General features: G+C 36.5%; 1 protein-coding gene across 3 annotated transcripts in view; it reads right to left on the minus strand.

The window, feature by feature from the left end:
- The window catches only part of vav1 (vav guanine nucleotide exchange factor 1), a 31,298-nt gene extending 13,031 nt beyond the window's left edge, over positions 1-18,267 (minus strand). The window contains exons 1-16 of one of the 3 annotated variants that reach the window (XM_008404671.3): positions 17,918-18,263; positions 15,734-16,031; positions 15,362-15,459; positions 15,134-15,250; positions 10,628-10,744; positions 7,229-7,287; positions 6,198-6,263; positions 5,405-5,513; positions 4,201-4,296; positions 2,299-2,367; positions 2,109-2,212; positions 1,925-2,024; positions 514-609; positions 363-431; positions 198-284; positions 28-113 (exon numbers count right to left, since the gene is read on the minus strand). In XM_008404671.3, the coding sequence (XP_008402893.2) occupies positions 28-113; positions 198-284; positions 363-431; positions 514-609; positions 1,925-2,024; positions 2,109-2,212; positions 2,299-2,367; positions 4,201-4,296; positions 5,405-5,513; positions 6,198-6,263; positions 7,229-7,287; positions 10,628-10,744; positions 15,134-15,250; positions 15,362-15,448 (1,262 nt within the window). In that variant the 5' untranslated portion in view covers positions 15,449-15,459; positions 15,734-16,031; positions 17,918-18,263. Of the gene's footprint in view, positions 1-27; positions 114-197; positions 285-362; positions 432-513; positions 610-1,924; positions 2,025-2,108; positions 2,213-2,298; positions 2,368-4,200; positions 4,297-5,404; positions 5,514-6,197; positions 6,264-7,228; positions 7,288-10,627; positions 10,745-15,133; positions 15,251-15,361; positions 15,460-15,733; positions 16,032-17,917 lie in introns of all 3 variants that reach the window. The other 2 variants (XM_081609577.1, XM_081609640.1) reach the window with 2 other exon arrangements.

Genomic DNA, 18,267 nt, shown 5'->3' on the forward strand with positions numbered 1-18,267 from the left:
AATCATGATGATGATGGTAAAACAAACCTGTCCTGCTTGGACTTTTTCTCTGAGCTGCAGATCTTCAGCTCTCCATCGATCTTTGGGCGACCAAAAAGAGCCAAAGACTGAGTCTGAGGAGGAGAAAATGATCGACGTCACCCAAAGAACAATCAAAAAGAAAACAAACACACACACAAAAATAAATATGACCTCACCAGGTTCTCTATGGACATCTGAAAGCTGGTGATTTGTTTGATGACCTCGTTATCTCGTTTCACTTCATTCACACATTGAGCCAAGTCCTGATAATACACACAGAAATGACTGAGTGGAAAGTCAAACAGTTCTAGTTATTGATTAAAAGATGGTAACACACTTACTCTCATTGCATCGAGTCCTGCGCGCAGATTGTCCTTGTCTGCGGCGTCAGTGGTGTGTTTCAGCAATTCCTAACACAATCAAACAACATCACACTGCATGAAACCAGCCAGGAAACAAAGGGACATTCTTATCATTAGTGTCCACACAGACCTGTAGAAGCAGGTGATATTTTAGAACTCTCTGCATAGGAACCATGAGTAAATCTCTGAGGGAAAAACGGCCACTGTTTGCTCTCTTTGAACATTCCTGAGAAAGAAAACAAGAAGTTAACATAATGTAGACCCTAAATGTGGATATTAAAATGGTCTGATGGGCTACGAAGCTGTTTCACATGGTCATTTAGCTCCTTATATGTTTACTTTGTGTGTATCTGTGAACATTTTGAAGGTTTTTTTATTCCATTTTTAGTCCTTCCACATTTTTGTTTAGTTTCCTGTGTTTCTCCAGTCATGTCTTCGTGGTTTTAGATTTCATTGTGGTGTTCATGTTTAATCTGTATCATATTACACATATTCTGCCAATTCAAAAGTATGCCACATATCTCTTTATTATGTGCTTCTGTGTATTATTATATTTTCCTTCAAAATATTTTTATCTTTATTCTCATTGTTATTTTTATTTTTTGGTAAACATGACCCTCACTATAATGTCTGCATCTCTTAAAAATACTTAAAAATGTATTTAACTCTGGACAGTGACTCCAGCACTGGAAAAGTGGCTCAAAAACACCTGGAGAAACATCCAACATTTCAGCCCAGAACAATAAAGACCTGGAACAGCTGAGATAGTAAAGAACCTGTAAACCCCCAGGCTGAACCTGAGACGAAGAGCCCCCCACCCAACCCAGAGAGGAACAAGGCAACTGCTTAACAGTCAACATGACACATGATGTACAGTGGAAACCAGATAGTTACATACACTGACTGAAGAGACAAACACATTTTTTTTTCTGACTGACTGAAATTAAATCAGACCAAACATTTCTTGTTTTAGCTTAGTTAGAATTACCAAAATTATTTATATTTGCTAAATGTCAGAAAACTTAGTGAGAACATAACCTAACCTAAAGTTAAAAGAAAACTCGAAAATGTTCAGAAAATAATAAATGCCATGCTGTTTTGTTTTTTAAATGCTAACTAGATTTAGTTTTTTATGTTGTTACTCATTGTTTGCTATTTCTGTGTTTAAGTAGAAAACCTTCTTTAACATTATAACCCTTGAATCTTGAGACGCCGAACACTTTAGCTGACATTAATAAAGCATAAGAAATGGTAAAGAGATGAGTCATGAAATACATCAAATATGGATCAGAAATGGCCACTATGTCTCTACAATAAAGTGAAACAGAGACTCGGTTCTCCTTTTCACGTCTGAATGAGTGTGTTACAGAACAGACCATGGATGTAAAAAAAAAACAAAAAAAAAAACAGAACGAATCTCAAATGCAGTTTCCCGTTAGTAGATTAAAGTTGCTTATCCAGCACAGTTGAACAGAAAAAAGGCAACTTTCTGTCTTCCTGGTTTTGTAGAAGCTATTTGTGACTGTGTGGGACGTCCTCACCTCCAGCTTCATCCTGACGTCCTCCCTCATGTTTGACACTTTGTCCAGGTGCTTGGATGCTGCCTCCACCTGGCTGCAGTAATGGCCGTACAAAAGGAGCCTGCAGGGAGGCACAACAGAAAATGCATCTGCTGCTCAGATCAGTTCAAACACACAGCGGGGTGTGTGAGCTGCTGCTGCATACCTTTCCTTGTAGTTGATAAACACTTGGTAAAGATTCTGGGCTCCATGATTTAAAATGGAGTTTCGAAGGTCTTCCAGCAAACTGTGATGAGTTTTAGCCAGCTCCTACAAAAAACCCACAGTCATGTGTAACATTGAAATAATCTGATATTTACACCTCATATCTGAGTGTCTGTCCAGATGATCTTTACCTTTATGTTGATGAAGATACTTTCAATGTCATGAGGTTGAAGAAACTTTTCAAGGGGTTTCATAAAGTGCTGCACAAAACGGAGAAGTTCATGACTGTGTGTGCAAAGACATTTTAAACAAGCAACATTTCAGCTTAAAGGAAGAAGAAATGTCTAAAAATGTTTGTACTGTATGTCATAGCTTTAACTGATGTGTTTATATGTACATCATGTGAAATTCATGTTATATAAAAACCAAAAACAAAAGAATATACATTTTAAAACTGTATGTGAAATTGAATAAAATGTATTTCCTGCTGAGGAACAGCTTTGGAAAACCCCACATAAAATCTCATAAAATCTCATCAGGTGCAAATGATGAGAACATTAAACTCATCACTTTGAAAGAGGTTTAGCTTGTTTAAACCACAGAAATTCAGTTTGGTGGGCTCTTTTTACGTCTGGTAATGTGAGACTGATCACCATGGTTACGGCGTAAAAGCTGCCTGAGACCTTCAGAAAGACTGCAGTCAATGAGTCCTGAAAGGGGGTTAAAAATGAGTTAGAAAGAATCTGAAATCATCAATTTTACTGGGAAGTAGCTTCATCATTTTGAATGTTAGGCTGTAGCGTGTTCACCCTAAAACCGGACCGCAGGATGCTAATGGCAGCCTCCAAAAAAATAAACCTAAAATGCCATCATAGGTCATACAGCTGACTCTTAATAATGTTTATATCAAAGTTTAGATCTGAACACTAAGAAAGTGACCGCATATGTAAAAATGAAAATACAAAACAAAACCAAAAACAAAACTTTTGCTGTTTAAAAAAAACCCACAAATGCCAGAGGCGGGATAAGATAAGACCAGGACTTCTGGAATAATATTCTTTACTCAGATGGGTCTAAATGTAATTATTTGGCACCAGAACAGAGGATTTGTTTGAACTAAATCAAAAACAGCATTCCTGAAAAAAACAAAAACCCCTCCTGAGAATCTGTGAAGAGCTTGAAGTGCTATGATTTGCGAAGGTTTTGCTAAAGCGAGAACAACCAAGCTTAAGATCATAAAACCTATGAATAACTATGATGTGATTCAGAAGATATTTAAGGAAATATGAGGCTGTATCTAAGAATTAAAACAGAAACAGAACTGGAACCTCCAACATGACAAAAAACACCAGAAAATCTACTAGAGAAAATTAAGAAATGGAAAGTCCAGGGCCTAGTCAAAGCCTAGTATCATTTTCCCTTATGTTGAAATGTATTATTGTTAAAATCTAAAATCTGTAGCTAAATGTTTGAAACAAGTGAAATCTTTGATGCTTTAATGGAATTAAATCCCTTTTTCTAGGAATAACAAAATTAAATAAACTATATATTGAGATGTGATTTTTTTAAATTAAAGTACAGTATCCTCATTTCCTCATGTGACTGATATGCACAACGACTTCCACATTTATTGGGGAAACAGCTAAACATATGCAAATTGCCTAAACAAATTCACATTGTCATGCTATCTCTTTTTAGGTTGACGCATGTCAATGAACGTTTCATTTGAGAGGTTATGCTTCCTTTTTCCTTGGGTTGTAAATATGGATCACATATTTCTCTTTTCCACTACTCAAAGTGGAAAAGATGGGTGAGCATCCATTACAGTAAGCCATATGTGTGTTGAATCATAATGGCTAACAGTTGCTGATCTAGACTAGTTAATATAATAATTAAAAAGAAAGTTTTGATAAACAAGGTTGAAGGGGAATTTTGGTTCATCTTGCTGTGAGGATCGCAAGAGAGAAAATGACTAGTAACTAAAATAAAAGGCTAATTTATTTCAAAGTCTTTACATATATTGGTCAGTCAATCCCAATAAAGTGCACAGTATATTATCTGTGTGTGTGTGTGTTTCTGTGTGTGTACTATACCTGTAAGATAGAGTCCAGTGTAGCAGTGTACTTCTCTTCAGTTTGTCGGATTTCCTGCAGGCAACACTCTCGTTTGTCAACACCAACCTTCTGCTGCTGCATGACCAAGAACACACACACTGTCAAACAAGGCCACACATTTCCACATTTCTCACAGTGTGGTTACATTTATGGCTAAAAACAAAAAAAGTTGACAAAGGAGTTCACAATTTTGCCAAACAAAATGAGACTTTGACAGAGTTGAGCAATTTTATGGCGAGAGCTGGCAGAGCAGCGAGGCTCCACCACATTTGGGTTGCTACAATCTGTTGTTAGGATCTGATCATCCAAGAGAAACTATCTGGTTGACCATGGGGTCACCTGTGTGCCAAACACAGCCCCAAATTAAATTAATCACACCACTTTTTTTAATTCACCCAACCACAGTCTTACAGAAAGTGCTCCTGAGTTGTGTAACTGTTTTCTGATGGCTTTTAGCCAATAAATCAGGCTCTGGTCACGTCACACGCCGAGTCACAGAGCAGATCATCTCAACAGTTAGCTGTGTTAACAAGCTGTTTGTAATTTGATTGGCCAAATGCTTTTTGATTTGATGTAGTTCTATTTGCTTGAATCTGGTCACCAGAAATTCACATTTAGAGTCAACATTTTTAACAGGTACAGTTTTGCAGATGAAGGTGAATTTTGGATGGAGGATCTAGTAAGAGAAAGGTTTGCCATCAAATTTAATGCAAAAAAAGGCACAAACTTATTCATAAGTGCACATGATATAAACATTAAATGTTGTCATTTTAATATCTGGAAAAAACGCTGATTTCAATGAGATTGCATTTCTTCCATACACGTAATAAAAAAGATTAAAACATGGCAAATGATGAAAACATTAGGCATAAATATCTAGAAAAATTAAACAATATACTTAGATGCATGAGTTTAAAATTTGGCAAACAGTTTTGTTCATAACATGAATGCAGCGAACTTTCCTCTAGTTTGAATCTAAAAAAATCAAGAATATATTTATTTTGTTGCAGTAAATTACTCAAATGTAAGACCTCAAAGCTCTCAGGCTGGTGTGTGATGGTGAACAGGTGGCGGGGTAAACCAGAGTCATTTCAAAAGTTCAAGATGTTAAATGTCAAAGCAGAGATACTGAGATGTGGGTAACCAGATGCTGCTCACAGGCTGCTTTCTGTTTGAAACTCACAGTTTCAGGTGGCTCCTCTGTCCTCATCAGGTCCTCATAGATCTCATCCCCTTCATTATCTTCATCCTCCACAAAATCGTATAAATCATCATCTTCATCCACCGTGTCACTGTAAGACATCATACCAACATCATGTCACCACCTTTAGTTTCTCTTTAGTAAGATTTGAGCACAAAGTTGCACTAATGTGCAGTTTTTAAAGATAATTTGCGATAGTGTGAGATAAGACTTTGTAAGTCAGCATTTAGTTCATTTCTGAAAAACATTTTAATTATTTAAGAACTTCAAAAATGTCAGGTCTGCTTTTTTTCTTCTGTTTTTCAGATAAATTCCCTTCTCTTTTTTGAACAGAATTGAAATTCTCCAAACTACTTGTTCAATCTTCAAATCAATCTGTCACTGGTGCAAATCAAAAAAGATGCTCCCTGTTCCTTTCAGCAAGTTACAAATGTTATTTACAGATAATCTGTGAAAAGATCGATCACCTCCACCTCCTCCCTGAGCGGCACCGCTCCCGACAAAACAACAAAGGAGGATTTTTCCACTGATTATCTGTCTCATACAATATTGTCACGACGAAGTGTCAGTTTCAACAAATATGTAAAAAAAAATTATAAAATTAAACAATATACTTAAAGTTTAAAGCTTTAAAGTCTTTCATTGGACTAAAGGCAATTATGTTTCCATCAAAAAACACTAAGTAACTAAAGACAAAATAATAACAGAAAAATACTATTTGTCTACTTTTTTTTATTAAGACTAAGAATATATGACTTCTGAGACAAAGACTTACTCTATCTGGTCGGAAAGACCGCTGTAGATCTCATCATCAGCAGCACATCCTTCCAAAGGAAAAGGCCTGGAGCAAAGAAAAGGATGTTCAGATGCATTTGTGTTATATGGCTGTGCAAAACACACATCAAGACAACATGTAATGAGAGGTGTTATGTTGTAAGCATTTTATCTTTGCGTTTCTGATTATAAAAACATTCCATTATACAAAACGTGTTTGTGCAGACAAAAGTTTTTCTTGGTAGAATAAGATGTAGAGAACTAAAGGCTCATGGCCAGGGGTCTGTGCAGCTACAGTAACCAGGAATTCAGACCAAAGCATTGCAGCTCTACTTTATATAAACCATAAGTGTGTCATGAGTTGAGGTGGAGGAGGTGGGAGTGAACACGAGCAGGACCCAGATTGAGAGGTGATGATGATGATTGGTTTAATAGGAAGTAGCTCAAACAGTCCAGTTCAGGCGGCACGGCAGAGAACCGGTAGCAACAGAAACAAAGGACTGACCAGTGACCACGGAGCTAAACCAACCAGGACCGTGCAGTTCTACTGGAGGGCTGACAAACAGACTGACATACGACAAAGATCCGACAAGAGACAAAGACAACAGGTGGACTTAAACACAGGGAGGATAATCAGGGAATGAGACACACCTGGGAAGCAAACAGGGAAGACAGGACAAACACAGAAAACCTCAAAAATAACTACACAGAAAACACAGAACACAACAAAGTGAATGATTTACATGTGAAAAGGAAGGATTGAAAAGCCTGATGCGTACACTTTAAATGGTGTCTGGTAAAACTGTATGATCTTTTTAAAAGATGCACTACGTTTTAAAATTTTAAAATATAATATAGAATATAACTTGGTTCAAAGCATAGGACCACGATTGTATTACATACAGTTATCTAAACAGATATAAATCATATGAAATATTAGATAAATGTAAAGCTAGTTTTAAATGTATCAAAAACAAACACTTTTACAGTTGCATTAAATGTTGAAAGCTTTAGAGGTACAGATTTACTCACTGAAGTCCTCGCTGTAGAGCAACGTGTGAATGGGAAAGGATGGACAAAGTGTTCATAACCTGTAATTAAAAAAGACCCACATATTTAATGAAATGCACGAAGAGAGGAAGAGACAGAGTAATGCTATTAAACATGTTTCAAGTTAACACTGAATAATTGTTAACTTGTTACTGCCTCCATCACGATGAGTGATCTCAGGAAACCAGCTTCACTAACCACCGACATGTGATATTGGTCAATACTAATCTGTCTGTGTGTGAACTCAATGGGTTTTAAGTTTAATGCCACATTTGGAAACTTTAAAAATGCTTTAAAAAAGACTAATTATTGACATTGTTCTGGTTGAAATACACCAAAAATAATCTTAAGTGCAGCTTTTTGTCTTTCAGTAACGCAAACATTTAGTTCAATGGCACCGAGTGACAAAATGCCCCGTCAAACCATAAAGTTTGCTTTGTAGTCAGCAACTTTTGAAAGTTTCAGTTTGATTTCTGCTTTCACTCAGGTCAAAAAAAAGGATGAAAGATTTTTAGAGAAGTAAATATTTGAATGAACTGGTTTCTATCTTTAAAAAAAGTGCTCTCAGTTGATCGGTCTGTAGGCTGGTTTCAGAGGCAAAACGCAGAGCTTAGCCCACAGTGTTCAGCAGGTTTCAGGCACATATATATATATATATATATATATATATATATATATAATTTTGGATAGAATTACTGAAATATATATATATATATATATCAGTTCATTTCAGTAATTCTATCCAAAACCAGAAACACATATTATCATATTCATCACACAGAAATCAATTTCAAGCTGCACTTAATTTTTAAAAATACAGCTTCAGTCTAATGGAAATGGCCCCAAATCTGGTTCCTTAAATAGTAAATGTTTTATCTAAGGCCAGTATAAAAGTATTGTGTCTTTCTTGGGGAAAATGCTGAATGCTGTGAGTTGTCAAAGATAACCTCCACTGAATGCTGTGTCCATCTATTTGTACAGAAAGAAAAAGTGTAGTTGAAAAATCAGCGGGTGCAACAGAACGAGAACTTTTTTTAATTATTTAAAGGTTTTTTTGGCACTAGTGGCCTTCATTTGAAAGTGCTAGGACAGGAAAGCAGGTAATGAGAGAGGGAAGACATGCGCCAAAAGTCACCAGGCTGGGAATTGAGCCTATGACAGCCCAGTTGAGGGTCTCCATATGTGGGTTGTACTTAACCCCTGTGCCACCACAGCACCCCCAACCTTCAGAGAACTTTGAAACAAAAGCAAATCAATAATTTGGTGGTCTGGAGTCTGATCTTTAACAGCCAGAACACCAGGCTGTGTTCAGGATGGGGGTCAAGATTGTTGTATTTCTGACTGTGGCGTTTCAGTTCTTGATTGACCGACAGATTTGCTTTATCTGAACCCCATTCATAATCTATAAAGCCAATGTTTTATTGGCTTTATAGATTATTTATAGATAATTTATAGATTATGCTTTATAGATTATGAATGGGGTTCAGATGAAGCAAATCAAGAGAAAGATGAGAAAAGCCAGATTCAACAATCTAGATCACCTGAAGGTGATCAATCTTCCTTCCTGGAAAGGAAAGTTATGTATGCATGTAGGACATGGATATCTTTTTTGAATGTTGATATTTCTGTATTATAATCCTTTTTGTGGATCTTGTAAAACATTTCAATAGTTTGAAAAAGTGAGTTTTGGTTTTAATTAGCTGAAAGCCATAAACATAGAAATGATCAGTTATTTAACATTCCAACATTTGAACTATGTTGCTTTATGCAAGATCAAGCTATATGAAAAATGTTTCACTTTTTTAAATTAATTAAACTTCCCATGATATTCAGATTTATTGACAAAACCAAAACCTGTACACCAAAATACATTTACCATCAGTAAAGATATTTTATATGTTGTATATCCCACAAATTATGCTGTTTATTATTTTATGTCCAAATAATACAACAAAGTTGAAATGTTTCATCATGATGTAAAAGGTCCTGCTCTCCGTACCTCACTGCATGACTGACTGGAAGTAGAAAAGCGAAGCAAGAAGATAAGTGACATTAACAGGCAGGAAGCTAAAAACAACAGAGTGCAGGTATCAGCAGCTCACTGACTCATTATGTTACTGAAGGAAGAACTTCTTTATTTACACATAAAGCCAACAGAGCGGCCATCTTTGAAGCCCCTTTGTCTCACTTTAGACAAAGATTCCAACACAGAAAGTGAAAGAGGGCTGTGAAACACTGAAGTGAACGCTGTCACTCAGCCCTTTCAAACGACAGACGTATCAAAGTGCTTCCTGTTGGGGCTCTGTGGGTTGCCTGCAAGCTGCACTAACTAGTCCAAACTCGGATCATGGCTTTGGTTTCTGCACTGTTACATATTCCCCGTTTTTGCAAGGACTATTGCTAGGACTGCATAATGAGCACCACTCCTCAGAACATATGAACTAATTTTATTAAAAAAAAGTTTTGAATAAAAATTTAGGTGCAAAATGTCTCACTTTAGCATCCACAGCTTTGGTGTTTTGTTTTCTCAAAATGAATTATACTGTTCTTTACCCTCACCATGTACACCACAGAAATAAATGCCATTAACCCAGACATTCTGCATTTTGAACTGTGTGTTGGAGGCACTTTAGCAGTCACGTTTTTGGAGAGGTTTTGAATTGATCAATACAGATTTGTTTACACAGCGAACCTAAATGGTGCTCTGCTTCAGAGTGAATTAAAGATGGAACCAGTGACCTTGGATGTACTAGCTTTGGTACTTGTAGAAAAGAGTCACAACATTATTTTCCCAAAGGCAAAAGCTTGGTGACAATTCAGTGTGACACACGACTCTCTCCGGGGGCAGAGCTTTTATTGACATTTCACTTTAAACTTTAATTATCTAAACTGAAGGCTCATGCTTCAACCATCAACCAGTAGAATTGATCAATCATGCTGTTGCTTCATAGTTTTTGTTACGACATGGAATCCTAATACAGGCATCAACTAAATGTAGCTGTGGGTTTGCAGCTCAGTACATTCTGTCACCACTAACTTTTCTCAGTGACCACTATCAAGATAAGAGATGTAGCTGAATAACTTTACACAGAATCAGGATTTTAGAAAACATGATTACCATTCAGAATGTTTTGGATATGCTCAACAATCAAAAATGTTGCTTTAGAATAGCAAAAATGTTGTCTGCACTCTGACAACCAGACCGGTATATTATATGAGAGCCCATTTATCTAGATTTCAGAGTTTATGAAAGCAAACTGCAAATTTTAAAGCCTCATGCCCTCTGTTAACCTCTACGTATGCAGATGTTTCTGAAGATAAACCAGTAGGTTGTGATAAACAAGAAGACACCAGTGTCCTAACAGAAACGTTTGTTCATACCTTTCCGAAGTCCCGCACGTCGAACAGTTCAAAGGCTTCAAACAAGTCATTCTTCTTGAGATAAAACTTCTCCTGACAGATTGCCAGGAAGGTCCGGATATTTTTTAGGCATAGAAACTAAAAAGAAACAAAGCCCAAACATTATTACACATAGAGACAATTTATTGAACAATCAAGTAATTTTGTCGTTGTAAAAAATTGTGCATATATCAAAAATAATTTAAAAGAAATTTCACTTCACTTCACATCAAAACCAAAACCTGTACACCAAAATACATTTTGGTGTACAGGTATCAAAGGCATATCAGATATGCCTTTGAAACCTGATATCAAGGCATCTGATATCAAAGCCATATCTGATGCCTTGAAATTGGCCCCTGGGCCAAGTGGGGACTGAAGCTCCACGGCAAACTTTGTGTAAATAGGTTTAGTTTAGTTTAGTTTGATTAGGATCCACATTTCATAGTTGTTCTTACAGTGATCCACACTCACTTCATTACATCACTAAAAGCAGCTTTTAGAAATTAAATAAAAACAAAACAACAAAATAAATTCAATACTGCCACTCTGAACGCTGACTGCCAGGATAGATGGATGGATGTTCAGTCTTCTGTTTTACACAAATTGTTAACAGAGCCCCAATTCATGAGTAATTCAAGTAAAACCATATTGAACCACTTATTTTTAGCCACACCATGAATAAATCTTCCATCAGGTTTCGATACCCACTTATCATCTCTAGGTAATGAGGGGCCCGCTGCCCTGCAAATCAATAGCGCTAACAACTCTGACTGTGTGGAAAACACAATTTCAAAAATAGGTAAGAAAGAATGTATCAATAGTTGACTACCTTCAGCAAAAACAAAGACAGATTTTTAATTTTTGCTGATTTTTGTTGCGTATTTCTAAAATAAGTAAATCTCCACACTAACAAGTCATTTATATTCACCTTTCTGTTAATTATTCTTTCATTTTAGTGTTTGATGTTTAGTTTTGACTTAAAGTCACACACAAAAAATCTGCGCCCGTAAAACTTCAGTAAGTCAACAGTCCATGAGTATTGTTGATTGAGTCTCCATTTCATGTCTCCACCTTCATGAAACTATGTTGCTGTTAGTCGTACAGCATGAATGCTGGCTTTTTCCTCTGAAATAACAAGTGAGCAGACAAGACGACCCGCTGAATATAAGCATATCACTAAGCGGAGGAAAAGAACTAATATGTCATTTAAAGAAAGCACACGTTTCTTTAAATATGTCAAAGTTCTCTTCTGAAACACACATGCTTACAATCATTATATAACTCATTTAATCGTTTTCCTACACCGACTTCCAGATTGGGGTCAGAAGATGAGAGCTTTTCTTTCAAGATAATTTCATGTATATCTTAAAAGATCTTTGTTAAACAATATTGATAAACAACATTTTTAGGGTTTGATAAATTATTTTCTACAACCTTTAAGGACATAATTGTCAGCCATGAACCCTTGTTTTAAAAATATTCCATTTGTTAAATGCTCAATTCAACCCCAGTCAAAAACTAATGTCTTGATTCCATAACATTTGTACTTATCTTGTATTTTTGTGGTGTAGCCTAAGATTTATAAATGGAGACACTTAGTCTGCCTCTGTTAACTAGCAACCCAAATGTTTAATTAAAAACATATTAGAAATTGGCTCTCGCAGACAGAATGGGCCACATAAACTCACACAGAAATGCATTAAGATAAAAAGGTGTCTTAACCTAAAACAAGCTGTCAGAAGAACGCTAATTGAAGCCAAAATAAGGCAATGAGAGAAACCACACGGAGCATGGTTTGAGTGATATGGTGGTCAGACATTTGCTGCTTTATGTAACTTCCTGAACATGCAGCTCTCCCTCAGTCTGTTTCTCTTCGTGACTGCTTCTCTCTGTCTGTCTGTCTGTCTGTCTCTCTGTGTCTCTGTCATTCTACCTCTACACAGCTAAATGCAGAACTCTAATTTGAGAAAAGAGGAAACATTAAGTTCTAGCTGCTGCCGCTGCTGCTGCTGCACACATCAGGGTATAAACGAACAAAACAGTCGCATACTTGTTCTCACAGAGCATACATAATCAGAGCAAAGTAATTATTGGTCTTTGAGCATAAGGGATATCTCCAACTTGTGCAATGTCATCAGGTGAGCCGATGTGCTGATGACACATCACAGTGGACTCTGTCTTCTGTTACTGAGCGGATATTTCTCAACCAAATCTGACCTTATAGGATTTCCCAGAGTTTCACGTGCACCCTGCACACATCTAGCAAGGTTGCAACAGCACACACATTTAGATGTACACTTGAAATGTTGCTCAAACACAGTGTCATTTCTCTTGAGGGGATTAAGCCCAACATTTGACAATCTCTCTGTGTTAATGTCTATTTTGACGTTCTCAAACTATCATATTGTCATATTAACCTCTTTGCTAATTATGTCCGTCATCTCATTTTCATCCTGTATCAACAGCAGATTTTCACTTCACTGAGAATCTGATCCTATCAGAATGTAATCTCTCCCAAAAAAGCAAAACTTCAAGCCAGTACTTACAATACATGAGCTATTGGTCTCTCTTTGAGTTTTGGAGCTTTTTTTTTTCTTTTACATGCATGTTTATGTAAGATTTATGTCAGCTTCTGTCAGCTTCTTCACTAACTTAGAAGGCTATATAATATAGGTTATAGTAGCCCTACATTAGCTAGCACTCTGCTAGCCTGGTTACCTCGATCCAAAATGTAACAAAATTAAATCCAACAAATTAGTACAAGTTCTGAAATGTTTTAACTAAACTTTATTTAGATTTCAGCCACCTGTACTGTATTGATAAGTGGGAAGATAGTATTTAGTTCAACGCGAATCTTGTTGGCTAACCCTATTAGCTTTAGATGTGACTCAGCACATTTTATGACATATCTTATAATGCAAGAAGAGCTTTTTGACACATTTCATTGTCTTAAAAAACAGAAAACAGTAGGAAAGTAATTAATGAATCATTTATCTTATTATCTAAATTCAAAATTCAAAATACATTGGCAGATACAGTTTTATGATTTTCCCAGGGTCTAAAAAAGTCATACAAAGTTAAACATCTACATTTTGGTAAGTTTTAAATAACAAAGATTTTCCTCATAAGGGCTCAAGTAAAATTTAGTTACATTTGCATGTGTATCCATTTAAAACTTATTTTCTTGCCTTTTGTTGTTCCTTTTAATGTAGCAATAACATTGGGAGTTGTGCTGCTCTACTGGGAAATTGTGCCAGTTCTGGCATAAACTGCTCCCTCTTTTTGCTTGATTAGCTAACAACTTCAGTGTCATTGTCCAACAGTTGTCTTATTTTCTCACAATGCATATGACTGAGGGAAACCCACTCTTCATTGAGAAGGCATGCCACAAAGCAATAAAACATACTGCCTGATCGCTTTCTTTTTAGTGAGTATGGCTGTTGGGAATTATCAGCCAAAATTGTATTTTCCTACAGGAGTACGGTCTGTGAAGGTCGCACCATGTGCAAGGCAAAAACAAAAAGCAAACAAAAAAAAAAAAGCAGTGTGAGCTCACAAGGCCAGACATTACCGATTCCCAGAAAAAGTCTAAGAAGAATTTTACTTCTGGTTTTCTATGGTGTGTTTAGCATTCTTCATAGCTAAAGTTACAGTTATTTTCTATTGGGTTAACATATCTTCGTTTTTTTTTTAATTCAGCACTTAGATTTAAATTAAAATAATCTTTCAAATGTTTCACAAAGTCTTAAATTTAACTGAAATCTAATCTGCAGGAACAGAGTTGGTATCTCAAGAATATACTCTGAATAAGTCATTTTTATACCTTGTTTCAGATTTATTGTCACTAAATCTTTTTAGCGTATTTGAGCTTCATAAAAAACTTTATGTAATACAAACTTTGATATTTTCTTATAGCAAATACACAATATAAAAAGTAAGCGTTACGCTACTGATCTACTGTCAAAAAATTCCTTAATGCAATCTTACAGTATGCTTTTTTGTGAATGTACCCAAATTGGTTTTCCTCCTCATTTAATGCATTGTTTAGTTTTTTGACATGTTTGTAAACTTTACCACATTTATTGAAGATGCTGTTTTGTTAGATATTACAAGTTTTATAACTCCTAAGAATGATTAGCTGTTTGATCAAAAATTGACTGAATACATACAAAAATCCCCTTATTTTGCTTGAGGTGTGTAAAAAGTAGATGATGTAGATGTAGTTTGGGTTCAGGACTTGAATTATAGAGTTTTTGGGTTTCTTGTTTTTCTATGTACACCATTTATTTCTGTTTGGCTGCAAACTTACTCCCCCATCACCACCATCTCTACTACAGTTCTGCCTGCTTCCAGAGCAGGTGAGATAAGACATTACAATATTTTATTATCATATAGCCTTTTGGGCCTCAGTGATGCATGCTGGCAGAGTAGTAGCTATGAAAATCACCTATGGAAATGGAGGAGGAAAAGATTTGAGTGATTCACCTGGGACATTTGTGGCCGCAGGTTGATCTCTCTCAGGTTGACAGCCTGAGGCAGGAGGTTGTTGAGCAGCTGGCAGAGCAACACACCATCTCTGAGAGCTTGAGCCAAGTCACACACCTGAGGACATCAACCACACACACACACAAAAATTTGAATGGAGAAGCAATGAGATGAGGATGTACATTTGTATGCAGGTGTTTAAGTGTGGGTGAGATGCAGCTGATTTACCTGTGCACCCTCCCATGTGACCCGGTGGTTCTCAGGAAGAACACGGCACTCTATCAGCCACATCGCACACTGTCTCCATAGCTCCATCTTTGCTTTTCCTCCAATATAAAGTTTATACAGATTAATTTACAATATATGCTTCTTGCAAAAGACTCTTGACTTGACTTTTTATTTGAGCTTTGATGCAGTAAGAGTCCATTTAAGTCGTTTTACAATAAATCGGTTGAACTACAAAGATCACTGAACTATCACACTTGCAGCCACTTCAAAGAAGCAGCTTTCTGAAAAATAACAATTCACTGAAATCTACATGAAAATACTTCCTCTTTCAACTAAAGGACATCGTACGAATTTAAAACAATTTAGTCTTACCTATTTCTCTTCACAGCTTTATGTTTTCTATCAATGTTCACTCCGTAACTTAACTTTCATTATCTCATGTTCAGACTTCAACTTCAGCGCTCTTGTTCTGCCTGTCTTCCGTAGTGGGTGTTCTGCAGAGCTGCACTATGTTGAAGGCTTTTAACTTCATCCCGCAACTTCCTTTTTCCTCTGACGCACCCTCACACACAATCACCACCCAGACACACACACACACAGACACGCACACACACACACACACACGCAGACACACATGTGTGGCCATACGCAAAGTTGCTGCTGTTGCAAGCTGATAAAAAAAAGAGTGTGAGCCTGCATGAGAATGTGTCTGTAGACTTAATGCAAGGAACTGATCAGATGCAAAATTACTAAGCATGCATCTGTTTGTGGGACATGCATAACAGAGGTTTGCCTGCATCAATTTTTATAGAAGCACCTACACATTCAGATTTTAGAGCTGGGCTGTTGGGTTTTATTTCGTTTTACCAAAATGTTAATTTAGTGTCATGTTGAGGAAATGTTAGAAAAGTACACGCAGACACACATGCAGACACCAAATAACTAAGTAAAGCTGTTACGTTTCTGTACAGGGTTCTGAATTCTTGATAAGTTTGTCTTGAAGCTGAAAACTGCAGACAGATTTTGGTCAAGGAAAAAAAATCCTAAAACTACATAATGTATAATGGAAAAGGTTCACAAAGAACAGAAACACCTAGCAGCAGTGAATCAGACTCAGACTGTATTCAGATTATCCTCTCAAGCAAACAGGGGCTCTAAGCAGGGGCGCCGCCAGGAATCTTGGGCCCCCTGACAAAAAATGTGTTTGCCCCCCAGCACAGCTGCTGTTATAATTTTTTGAGTCTATTTGACCCATAAAAAGTGTCACAATTTTAAAGGCTTGCATCTGCCTTGCTTTCTTTGGTTCTATACTAATAATTAGCACAATATTTACTGCTCATGAATTTAACATCCAACAGTCCACATCCAGTATGCAAGTAGGTTGCTTGAATTTTTTCTGTTAGATTACTGAAATGTCTCTCCCCACAAGCAAGCCAAAAGCAATGTGCAAAATATACATGAAGCAATCCAGACTTCTCAAAAATGCTATGTAGTTGCATTTTATTCAAGCTGCAAATATGGGCAAATATGGATGTGTGTTTTTTGATCTGGGAACGGGAACATTAAATTTTTACTGCTAAAAACAATCTTTGAAAATACAATATGATTAATTTTGTAATTGACAGGGCCCCGATTTTTTTATTTTTATTTCTAAGAACAAAAAATAAATAATTAAATTGTTGAGGGCGCCGTTGGTCAGGGCCCCTAGAATGGGGTATATGCCACGGACTTCCGTTTTAGCACTTCCGTATTTTTTTGCCACATAGAATGTTTCCGGTGCACAAGCAACAGTATGTTAACAATGGCTCCTCAGTCGCTGCAGGACTATTAATGATGCTTATATAATTATTCAAACGTCCTGAAACACTGCAACAACAAAAAAGGATTTAAGCTGGATATGTCAAAACTTCACAATAACTTCGGAGGTAAGTTAATAAATTGCTTGTATTCACTATAATACCTCATATGTCTGACGTAGCAAACAGGGACAAGCTTACAAAGTTGCTATGTAAATGTTAAGTGTTTTGATTATCTGTGCAGTGTGCAATCTATATATCTATGCTTCAGTGACGTGAGGTTCATTGCTGGTGAGGCACTGACTTATAACTTAGACACCATCCATGTTATTGGACCTACGGAAATTTCGCGCATGCATACAACGCTGTGGGGCAAAAGGACTTATCTTTTACATGTCATCCATAGCCGCGTTAACTCAATGAAACTTAAAAATGTAGGTATTAATTTCGTGCTATGATCCACAGCAAAGTGATCTGTATTCTCCAAGCTACGCAGACTCGTTGCCATAGCAACTGACAACAATGCTATTTCATGTTTTAGGATTTAACATCAAAAAAACATTCAAGAATTTTGCACACAGATCAGAACATTTAGTTTATTGTTGTAGTACGTTTTAGGCTTAATGTTTTATTAATAAATAATTGCTGTGGTAGATTAGCTACCGCTTCTACTTTACTGAATTATTTAAACATTAACTGTAGCCCACAAAACGCACATTTAATTAAAAAACTAAACAAAAACATCTTATTACTGTCTTACCTTTACGTATCAATGAAATCCATGCACCCCTAATTCTGCACAAAAATATCCGTTCATCCAAAGCCAAGTCTATCCTCGGCATGTCTTTTCTACTCCGTTTGAGAATCATCAAACTGTCTTAAGTAAAACTTTCAGCTCCGGTGTTGGTCTTCCTTTAGTTATTATCTCCTGCTTCAGTTGAAAATCCACTTTAGAAAACTGTTGAAGTGTAGAAATTTAGCCTTTCATGTTGACGTCGGAAGAGAGAAGAAAACAAATATATCGCTGTACTTTACTTATTTACTGTATGGCTAGCTCCATAGCTAGCTCACTGTGTCTTACTCTGCAGTTGTGCAGTCACAATATCTGGG

The sequence above is a fragment of the Poecilia reticulata genome, chromosome 1 (assembly GCF_904066995.2).
Source record: "Poecilia reticulata chromosome 1, P_reticulata-male-v2, whole genome shotgun sequence".
In the NCBI taxonomy this organism is placed as follows: Eukaryota; Metazoa; Chordata; class Actinopteri; order Cyprinodontiformes; family Poeciliidae; genus Poecilia; species Poecilia reticulata.